Source organism: Diabrotica undecimpunctata, chromosome 4, assembly GCF_040954645.1.
Source record: "Diabrotica undecimpunctata isolate CICGRU chromosome 4, icDiaUnde3, whole genome shotgun sequence".
NCBI lineage: Eukaryota > Metazoa > Arthropoda > Insecta > Coleoptera > Chrysomelidae > Diabrotica > Diabrotica undecimpunctata.
Window position 1 is genome coordinate 152246057 of NC_092806.1, and position 11977 is coordinate 152258033.

Genomic DNA, 11977 nt, shown 5'->3' on the forward strand with positions numbered 1-11977 from the left:
CAAATAGTCAAATGGTAGTAAAAGTTTCCGATATAGGCCGCCAGACGGCAAAGGCATCGCCGCGCTCGATGTCTATACTATGAAATGTTTTTCAGATAGTCTTCGAATCAGATTTTTTCAAAACATTAAATTACATCTTTTTGTCTTTCTTTATTTAGGCTAACCGCTACTGTTTTTTTTCTTCAGCGTTTCTTCTTAAATTACATTAATGTTATATTTACAATTCTTTCTGGAACGAGCTATAATTTTTCTCAAATAACCATTTTGTGTGGTTTAGTCACCTTACGGTTTAGCGTGCTTTGGCTCTTTAAAGTCCCTTTTAATATTAATATCGTTTGAGAAATTTTTCCCAGATGACTAAATAAATTTCTTTAACATACAAGAGAGAGGACGTAGAGTAGGGCATAACGTAACTTAGATGTTGAATGAAAACTGCAAATTGCTGCTTAGATTGACAAATACCACTCCTCATACCTAATATCTTTTGTACCCATCTTTGCTGTGTTGGGCAAGATTTAGTATTGGTGACGTACATGATCTTTCCTGTCTATAGCAACTTTTGTCTTTTAATTTGAGTTTTTCTTCTGTTTTACCTCTTGAGAAGTATTTTGTAAAGCTGACAAAATAAATATATTGACCGATAGCTTTTGTGGTCGTTGGAGTTTTTGCCAGGTTTAAGCAAGGCAACAACTTTGTCTTTGCTTGGTTTGTCTGAAGACTTTGGATATCAGTAACTGTTGTATTTTTGGTCCAAATTTTATAATAAGCTTTGTGCTCAGATCTTCAGTCAGTGCCGTACTATTCTTCATTATATACGTAGATAGTGGATCCAAGCTCAACATCGTTAAAAGGTTCCTTCAGCTGACTGGTTTTGTCCTCTCTCATTTTAAGTTTTTCTTTGCTTCTTTGCCGGCAGAGATAGCACTTTTACATTTATTATGTGATTTTCAGCGATCAGCTTAATTCCAAATACACTATTTTTTGCCTTCTATGTATTTTCTGCACTAGAAATGCGTCACATTTGTGCTAAGCGCATATGTCTGATAAGGTTAAGTAAAGTAAAGTGTCTTTATCTTTAGATATGCCCTTAATATTTATAGACATTATTAGAATAATTGATCCTAAAAAGGACCGATTTGACAAAAATCATATTGACCGGATGATTCTGATCAGCCGATTAATTAATTATTCATTACCCAGGGTACAACTGATTACGGTGGTCTTATTTGTACTCAAATTTTCGTAAAGGCTTTTCTTTTGAACCCCATAAGAAATGGCTAATTAACTTTTCATTAAAAATAATTTTACACACTATTACTTTTCGACGATATTTCGAATCAGATTTGTATAGTAATAAGTATAGTTAATATGAAGTCTCTTTGTGAAAAGTAAATGAGTTTGTAATATCGGTCACAACTCATATATGAATGATAAGGACATAAACGGTTAAAATAAGTGCACAGAATTTTAACTAAATATATCGGCGCCATTGTTTAGGAGATGGATTTATCCCAGAGATTAAAGGTTAAATGTATATTCCAGGTTCTATCTACGTATTTTCATTACTAAAAAAGTATATTTAAAATAAAGGCCTTAAGATATATTTAGATTCTATGGAAATTAGAATCTATGGAAATTAGCAAATTAAAAAATACAGACATAATTATTCTGAATGACAAAATTGAGACAAACAGTTGCCTCAAGTATTGTTTATATTGTAAAGGTTATCGTCATAGTATAGTCAGAACGCAACAAGGTTCTATTGGCTTTTCTGCTTTTTGTCTCCTCATTCCTATTGAAAACTTAGCCACGTAAATAACGTTTTAAAAATATGTATCAATATTTCTTTAGTGCCTTTCCTAAGATAACTTTTTTTAAGCCTACTTCGTTTGACTACATGTAATGGATTTGATAGTTCCCAACAGATAAGTATTGATTGTAGGTTGGATAGCAGTTGGTTGTACAGGCATGTGTTGATAAATATGATGGGTCGGTAGGTAGTTCCATTATTCCTAAATCTGACCATATGTTACCTCCCCTGTTGATTCGTGGACGTCCTAAGGGCATTTTTTCTCTCGGGGCATTCTCCCAGTTTAACTTGGCAATGCAGTTATTAGAAAGCCTTTGGATGTAGCCAGCGTAACTTTGGCGTTGAGATTTAGTCTCTTGTATGACGTTGCTATCTTTATATATCTGTTAGACCTTGGCATTAGTTCCGGTTCGGTATTGGTTAGTATTCGGACCTTTGTAAGTTGGAAAATAATTCTGATGGCTTTTCTAGTAATCCTGATCTAATTAATACCTAAGTTTTACTTACATTGTTTTGTCAGCGTTCTCGTCACATTTAAGTCAATAGCACTGGTTTAATCACTGTTTTATATATCCTGATTTTAGGGATTTGTATTAGACTTCTGGATTTAAAAGTGTTATGTGGGTTATATTTACATCAGTTAGCTACCTGAATATTCCATTTTATTTCTTATGTGACAGCGTTATCTACGATACCTAAAACGCTGCAATCTTTCAAAATTAAATGGGTTTATTGTTACGTTATGCCCTACCCTACGTCCTCTCTCTTGTATGTTAAAGAAATTTATTTAGTTTTCTCATTACTTACTATCAGACCGTTTTTTGCTGCTAATAGCATTATTTTGTAGCATTCTAATATTTAATCTATGAATTAAATCCGGATAGCAAATAGATATTTTTCACTTTCTCGGAGAAATAATATTCTAACATACAAAATCCTATTAAATTGCCAAAACCTTTCTTGCATATTATATTTACTTATGAGGGACAGCAGCAATATCAGTACCATAATAAGGCGTATAGTCCTGGACTGGCTAATCGTTGGATAATTGAAAGCATGAGTGTAGCAGTTATAATGTTTTCGGAACTGCTACCTGGTATCGGGGAGCAGAGATATCAGTACCAAGTTAGTGCATATAGGAATTGTTGCTTAAACTTTATTATTATTAAACAGCACTATATTTCCTAGTAAAATCCTCATGACTTTACAGTAAGACAAATTTTCGAACGTTGGTTATGGAAACATCATGTACATACCACCGGATTCCCTAGATCGACATTCAGCAAAATTCTTTTAATAATGATGCGGGAGTAAAAATATAAATATCTGGGAGCTTACATCAACAAAGAATTAGATTCAGACTAAGAAATCAGGGTACGAATAGAAATGGCAAGGGCAGCGTTCCTAAAATTCAAGCAATTGTTCTGTGACAAAAATCTTAATACTGCGCTGAGACTGAGGTTTGTTGAATGTTACGTCTGGTCTCAACTATTGTACGGAGTAGAAATATGGACGGTAAAAGCGCAAATAGTTAGGAAGCTTCAAGCCTTTGAATTTTAGATATACCGGAGAATGTTGAGAATTCCATGGACTGCCAGGGCCACCAATGAGGAAGTGCTGAGAAGGATGGGTCGAGACAAAAAATTGTTGAGAACAATAAAAGTACGCAGGACTGCATATCTGGAACACATACTAAGGAATATAAAGTCTTCTGCAGACCATCATGCAGGGTAGAGTCGATGGCAAAAAGGGAATAGGTAGAAAGAGGAAGTCATGGCTGCGAAATATTCGTGACTGGACAAAGATGACTGTAGACGAATTATTCCACGTTGCAAAAGACAGAGATACTTTTAGAAATGTGGTCGCCAACCTCCGTTAATGGGGACGGCATAGGAAGAAAAATAATGATACGCTAAACAAAAAAAAAACAGAGATGAAGATAGGCGCCAAGAAACTCTGTGTTATAAAACAGTTGAATAAAATACAGATTCTCGATTCAAATATTCAAAAATTTAATGAAGAGCTTACCAAAATAGAAATAACGTCTATTTAAAATGCAATTCATTAATGGCTCAAGGTACAAAGCAGTCCTAGCATCTGCTAATGATATTGATCTTATAAGAAACTCTCTCCGCATACGACATCTTCAACAAGAAGAGAGCACGAAAAATGTTTTACTTAAAATCAACAAAATAAAAACCAAATACAAGCGAATCAACAGAAGAAAGCAATTCAATACAGAGCATAATTCACTTAAGACCTATTTTAATACATGAATGCGAATCATGGACAATGACTAAAACAAATAAGGAAGAACTCCGAATATTTGAAAGAAAAATAATAAGAAAACTTTTTTAACCTCATTATCATATTGCTACAAATCCGTATAGAATAAGAACACGTACTAAATAAAGAAAGCTCTTATAAATATATTGTTTAGGAAAATAAATCGCTTAAGGTAGATCGGACACATGCATAGACGCCAAGATGTCAAACTTGGTTAAAAAACGTAAACTAATTTTTGAAACCAAATTCAGTATTTTGCTTTAATCTGTGCCTTCTAAGAATTGCAAGGAAAAACAGACGTTGATAAAACTGTTATTAGAGACATGGGGAATCTAAAAATTGCATTCCACAACATATCTCCTCAACTAAGCAAAAATCCTTAACGAATTGATTTCTAGTACTCGTACAGAGTATATCGGAATAAAAGGAAAAAGACAGTTAAGCAAGAAGAAAAGTGCAAGCATTTACGTTTTAAGGGTGAAAGGATGTGCGCCCCATTTTTAGCTGACAAGCTTGCGGAGCATACTATTTCTGGTCCTTAGTTTGCCTTTTAGTTTTAAACAAGATTCTGTGATTGACAACGTGCGATATAAACTATCTACAAGGTATTTATAGGAAATTCAGAGTTCAAGGATTTCATCACACTATTGGATGTTCAGTTTTGTGAAAGCGCCTGTGTTGGGAAAATTGAAGGAGCGTTCCTAAGATTTTCGGGGTTTGGCTTAAAATTAAATCGTAGTTCATTTTTATTATATTTAAGGCATCTATTAGATTTTTCTCCACTCCAGCAACAAAAGTTTTTGGTTGTGCAATGTATGGTCTACATGAAAATCCTAGTATCTACTGGTATCTGTTGATCATTTGTGTAAATGTAATACAGTGTAGGTGCCATTACGCTACGCCAAGCGAGACCGTTTGTCTGCGTTCTCCATATTACCATTGAATGATACGAAAAATCTTCTGTTCTGTAGATATACGCGGATAAAACGATGTTTACAGTTTTTCATACAGTTTTTGAAGAAATGTCCTCTAATTTAATGTGTCGTAGGCGGCATTTAGATTGACAAATACCACCCCTGATACCTGATTTCTTTCGTACCCGTTGTTGCTTTTTGCAACAACGGGTACGTTATTACGTACGTTATAAGTATTACGAATAAAAATAAATAAGCAAGAAGAATATAAGTGAACCATATTTAAAATAAGTGACAGAAAAAAGAATATTATATATACATTTACTTCTAAATTAAAAATAAAATACTCGTATGCCTGATCACGAAAGATACAAAATTTACAAGCTAAAAAGTATTTTTTAAAACAACCGATCATATTATATGTAATAATTGTAATAGATATGTTGGCTATAATCAAATTACCATAAAGTCACCGAAATATTTTATCTGAGTAATGATTCACTACTGATTGCTACGTTACGTTATACGATACATTTATAGTTAAAGCGAAATTAGGTGTTATGCCTACTTATTATTTTAGTATCTGTTACAAGTTACATACTAAAGTATTATAGTAAGATATTGAATTCCCTACATTTAAAAATTGAAATATTGAAATTAGACAGTAGAAAATTGTAATTTTAAGATTGATTTACAAATTATTATAATTTAAATTTTACTACTTTATGAAACAAATATTGTACATCATAAAACGTAGCAATCGAAACATCGGAACGTACATTTATATAATAAATTTTTCAGTGTCAATGCATTAAAAAAATACTAATACATAAAAATTGCCTTTTCCAAGCTTATAACAGACACTAACTTAAGTTTAAAAATAATTAAAGCAAGTAATATAAATTACCACCATAAAATATTTAACTACATTAACCAAGTATTTGTGGAATTTCAGAATGAATAAATTGATTGATATTTAAATAAATTTCAAGTTCCAAAACGTACCTGCTATAAAATTTAAAAATTTACGACTAATCAAATTATTGGCAACATCGGAGGAGTTTAGTTGTGTACGGGGAAGAATACATACGGATCCCAAAAGTGTTTTACCCTATTACGGAGTTCATTTAATCCTACGTGTTGGTCGGAGTCTACATAAAGCGCTACCCAGATAATAATATACACGGTGTATATTCTCCTGGAGTTAGTATAATACCGTTTTAGTACGGGGCCCACATTAACCGCTAGATCTATATATATATATATATATATATATATGTAAATATAGTGTATATAACGACGCTAAGAATACAATTCTTTGGTAGGTAACTTTCGGGAAAGCGTCAAATCAACGATCGGCTAGAGATGGTATAAGCCAATTTGGTTTGATTTGGTTTGGTTTGGTTTGAGATAGTATAAGTCCTGCTGAAGCAAAAAAGAATAAAATAAATACAACGTAAGTTTTCAACATCTTTCTAACAGTTCATAGAAGAGCTGCAGTTATGGATGTAGCACATTTCTATGAAATTTCTCTTAAATTGGTTGTCAACCCTTTTTAGTACTTCCACATTTTCATAGTTAGCAATGTGTCCAGTATTCTTAATATGTTGGCTAAAAGCTGTACTAGTAGGCTTCCTCACAACATCACTCTTGTGCAAAGCTGTTCTTTTTGAGAGTTCAGACAGTTCAACATAGTGATAGCAAATTAAGCGTACAAAAGATTAGGGACATACTTTACTCACCTGACAGAAAGAGTTAAAAAACTGGATAACTTCAATGTAGTGTATTCTATATCATGTGATTCCTGTTCAGAAGTGTATGTCGGTCAAACCAGCCAGAAACTCTCAAAAAGAATAGCTTGGCACAAGAGTGATGTTGTGAGGAAGCCTACTACTACATTGCTAACTATGAAAATATGGAAGTACTAAAAAGGGTTGACAACCAATTTAAGAGAAATTTTAATATAAATGTGCTACATCCATAACTGCAGCTCTTTTATGAATTGTAAGAAAGATGTTGAAAACTTAAGTGGTATTTATTCTTCTTTGCTTCAACAGGACTTGACTAGATGTAACAGGTTAAACAATGGAGGTAACTTATCATAACATATATAGATGACCTGCTTGCACTTGAGAGCAGACTTCATTTCCATGCTATTTTGATTCTTTAAAAGATTTTTTCCAATTTCCATGTTATTGGATGAGGTGTAGATGTAAATATAACCTTGTTACATATGACATTTAGATATTGACAGAAATCAAAAACATTGTAATAAAAAAAGAAGTAAAATTCTTCTTTTCTACCTTAAACATGAAGATGCGGTTTTTGTTGGGTTTAAGATGTTTTTGTGTCGTATTGGTAAAAATACCCTTTTGTGTTGTAATGTTTTTATTGAAAATTTTAAATGTATGTTTTAATATTTTTAACATATTTATGACAGTGTTCTTCACGACTAGAACCAACTGAACATTTTCAATGTAGGTTTTTAAATGTTAACTTCCACCATTTGTACTAAATAAGTTTTCCATTTAGGTGCTGATGAAGGTGCCAATCTATCACCGAAAATTTCACATTTAGAATAAAGTTCTACACCAAACTGGCTGATGCCATCTCTAGCCGATCCTTGATTTAACGCTTTCCCGAAAGTTACCTACCAAAGAATTGTATTATATATGTATATATATGATCCTTGGGAAAGAATCACTACAGGAGCAATGTGACCAAATTGTGGCAATACCATTTTGAGGTTTCCAGAGCAACAACCAACACATGCACGAAGAAAGCTAAGCTACCTGAGGAAAGGAATGCCAAACGTCTAGAACGTTTCAAACAACAAGAAAAGGTTAATGCGAGTTAACTTAAAATTGTGGCATATTCTCAACAAAAATAGTAAAATGTTCTCGACCTAATATATAACTTACGTAAAGTAACGTACTTAGATGACACGGTAATTTCCAACTGCATCTGCAAAATTACTTAGACCAATTTGATCACTAACATTTTAATGATGATAAATACTGAAAAAAAAAATAAGAATAATCATACTTACATTATTTCTATGTCGATCACAAGGAACAGTTCCTAGTTCTTTGCTCAAAGCTCTGTCAATAAGATTAACGATATAACTCTTTGATTTGTGTAATTCTAGAGCGTGGTGATCATCCAGCGGTTTCATGCAAGTTTGTTGCAGTGGTCGTACCGCAGTTGATGTTAATTTCTTAGTGATTTCTTGAATACTTGCCACAGATTCTGAGTCTTTGAAATCGCTTTGTGATTTAAACAAATGATTGGTAATGTCGTGGTAATTGAAGCTTCTTACGTCAAATTTCTAAAAGGAGTAATTTTTATATAACTATAATATATACTATAATAGAAAAAGATAAAAACAATGTAGCAGCAATATGTAATTGTAAAATAGTGCTCTCATGATGCCTATCATCATTTTATATGGCAGTTAAGGTACTATTGCCGTCTATAATATTAAGAAATTACACATCTTTTTGTATCTCATCTCTTATATATGATAATTTTTCGACTGTTCTAACAAACATTCAAATTTCGTTATTTTGTGTCATGTGGAACAATTTCACCCAATCATGTTAACATTAGACTGATAATTGCATTCAGTGCAATTTTCAATCCCTATGACAACACGATCGAGTTTGACAACTTCATCCAAATAAATTTCAAAATGTCACGTTTCGGCAATGAGAATGTTCAAAGTATAAATGCGCTAATCAAAGAAAAAATTCCCAGAAATACAACCTACAGTCACAAATATATTTGGGGAATATTCATGGAATTTTGCTGCGGACGAGAATATGAGTTGAATGAAAATAGAAGCTTAGAAGAATTGGCGTTGATACTAGAAGATTGGGCCGTCAATATGAGAAAGAAAAACGGGGACGAATTCAAAGAGGCAACGGTGAAGACAATGTGAAACGTTTCGTGCAAACGATTGCAAGAAAAGTACTATAATGACTATAATATTATGATTGACCCGTTTAACAATATAGTGTTTAAACCAGAACGAGATGCCCGCGATGCAATCAGGAAGAAACTACAAGCAGATCCAAAATAATATTGCTTTGGGATGAAGATACCCCTGAAGGTCTTATGCGTAAATTTTACCATATTGCTGCTGTAGAATTAGCGTGGTGAGGAGAGGCAGTTGCTTGTCTGGTGGATTTTTTTCAAATCGAGAAAAATATCGATGACACTCCAACAAATCGCATTGAATACAATCCGGTATTCAGTAAAACGTGCCAAGGTGGTTCTAAAAGCTGAGCAAGTAGTAAATGGCTGGTTATCAATAGTGAGAGACAAAGATGCCCTGTACGTCTTTTTCATAAACTGATATCAAAACGAGGCGACAATATTACCTCACCACGACTGTTCTTAAAACCAAATCGACACTGGAAAAATGAAACTGACAAATGGTACGATAATGTACCTGTTGGAAGAAATACAATGAATGGATGGACTAAATCTTCTGCTGAAGCAATTGGCTTGGATGTAAAGGAGAAAAAGATAACAAATCATTCGAATAGATCAACTGCTGTTAGCAAATTAGCAAAAAGTGGTGTAGAAGAACAACAATTGCTAAAAATTGCTGGTCATGGCAATCAGAATTCTATAAAACCATATTTGAATCTCGATCAAGAACACCACAACAAGATTATAAATATTATGCGTGGTAATAGATCTTCTATAGTAGAGAACAGCAACGAATCTAATGTTAACTTAAATTTTAATAATTGTACTTTCACTAACTGTACTTTTAATAAATAAATGTTTCGTTATGTTGAGTTATGATTTTTTTTTCGAAAAATTATCCGCCGAATATCCCTTTGACATTGATGAATGCCTCATAATTTCATGACAAATTTCTCACCTCGTTGCTTGGTAACAGCACTCAGCCTTCGGCTTCGTGCTGTTACCAAGGAACGAGCTTTCGATTGTCATGAAATTATCTCGTCTGTTATCAATGTCCTAGGGATATTACTACTGACAATCAAACTTTTATTTATATTATTATACAACGTGAAGATTGCATTTTTTTTCTTTTTTAATCTATTGTTGCTGTATTTTAAAGATTTGAGTCAAATGTTTTATGTCCAAAAATTAGTGCTCCATGGCGAACAGTTAATCTCTGGAACGGCAAGCCTGAAATTAAAAATTAAGAAAGAGTTTTAAAAAAGAAGTGCTCTTACGTGATAATTAACCAGAAAAATTAAAAATTCTTAAAAAAATACAAAATAGCGGATATTTCAAAAAAATGTTCCAAACTTTACCTACTTTTCAGCTTTTTTCAGTTACAAATATTTAATTATTATTTTTTTGGTATATTGTGGTAACAAACAAAATGCATCCATTAACTGCCCGCTAGTTTTAAAAACATAGTTTTTAATCTCTAGTTTCTTTAATCTCCGAAAGTACTAGTTGGTCGATTTTAATAAACCTTGATGCATTGTGTTTGATTTCGTTTTCTTTATAATAGTTTACTACAGTTTGACTAAACAAAATAATAATAAAATTTTTGTGACTGAAAAAGAGGTCAATTTTTCAACAGTTTTTTCAAATGTCCGCCATATTTTTTAAGAATTTTTATTTTAAATCCGTAAAATAGTTTCGAAACAAAATTCAGATATCTGCCTTAATCTGAGCCTTCTAAAAATTGCAAAGCATAGCCAGACGTTGATAAAGATGTTAATAGAGACATGGGGAATCTAAAATTTGCATTCCACGACATGTCTCCTCAACTAAGCAGAAATCGTTAGCGAATTGGTTTCTTGTACTCATACAGAGTAGATCCGAATAAAATGAAAAAGACAGTCAAGATTTCATTTCACGTACAAATCGTCTATGTATCTGTTTATACGTATTTCGCTTTAATAAAGCTCATAAGAACAGCTATTCATAGGCGTTCTCAACGTGAAAAATAAATCTTTCCTGTCTTTAAGAAGCAACAATAAAATGGCTTCGAAACGGACGCAATGGCGACATCTGATATTAAATCCGTAAAATAGTTTCGAAACACAATTCAAATATCTGCCTTAATCTGAGCCTTCTAAAAATTGCAGCTGTTCTGATGAGCTTTATTAAAGCGAAATACGTATAAACAGATACATAGACGATTTGTACGTGAAATGAAATCTTGACTGTCTTTTTCAATTTTTATTTTATCTGATAAACTATCACGTAAGGGTACTTCTTTTTTACAACCCTTCTCGAAATTTATATTTCAAATTTGCCATTCCAGAGATTAACTGTCTACGATAGAGCAGTAATTTTTGGACGCAAAATTTTTTGCGCCATTTTTAACCCTTTCAGTCATGTTGGTACAATTGCACCCATTAATTTGCATGAACTTCTGTCCAGATAGCGCATGGATCGTTTTATTCTAAAATAAAATTATTATCAAAAACAATATGGCGGCAATTGCATTGTCGGTAAGAGGTAAGTGTACTTGTTTCTTTAAATATTAGTTTAAATAAAAGTCAATTGCAGTATATAATTCAGAGCAGTATTGAAAGTAGTGTTACTTATTTCTAATTGTATATATATATATATATATATATATATATATATATATATATATATATATATATATATATGTTTGTTTTGAGGTTTCCGCGGGAGCTATATGTGCTGTCACTATTTTTCCGGGTTTGACTCCGCGTTGTAAACTTCTGGTTTTCTTGAAAAACAGACTAATCAGTACTAATCGAGTAACGACGAGAAGTAGATCCATCAGGCTTGAGAATGGCAAGTGAGACCTTGCCGAAACGTCGCCAAAACAATGGTTTTCAAGAAAACCAGCATTTTACAACGCGGAGTCAAACCCGGAAAAATAGTGACAGCATATATATATATATATATATATATATATATATATATATATATATATATAGATGAAAAACTGTCTCACAAAGAAGGATGTGTTAGTGATGACTGTGACTGCAAA

General features: G+C 32.7%; 1 protein-coding gene across 1 annotated transcript in view; it reads right to left on the reverse strand.

The window, feature by feature from the left end:
- LOC140440230 (uncharacterized) overlaps positions 1 to 11977 on the reverse strand; it is a 139113-nt gene that overhangs the window by 16906 nt on the left and 110230 nt on the right. Inside the window, exon 7 of the mRNA XM_072530587.1 lies at positions 8060 to 8338. Coding sequence (XP_072386688.1) covers positions 8060 to 8338 — 279 coding nt within the window. The remainder of the gene's footprint in view (positions 1 to 8059; positions 8339 to 11977) is intronic.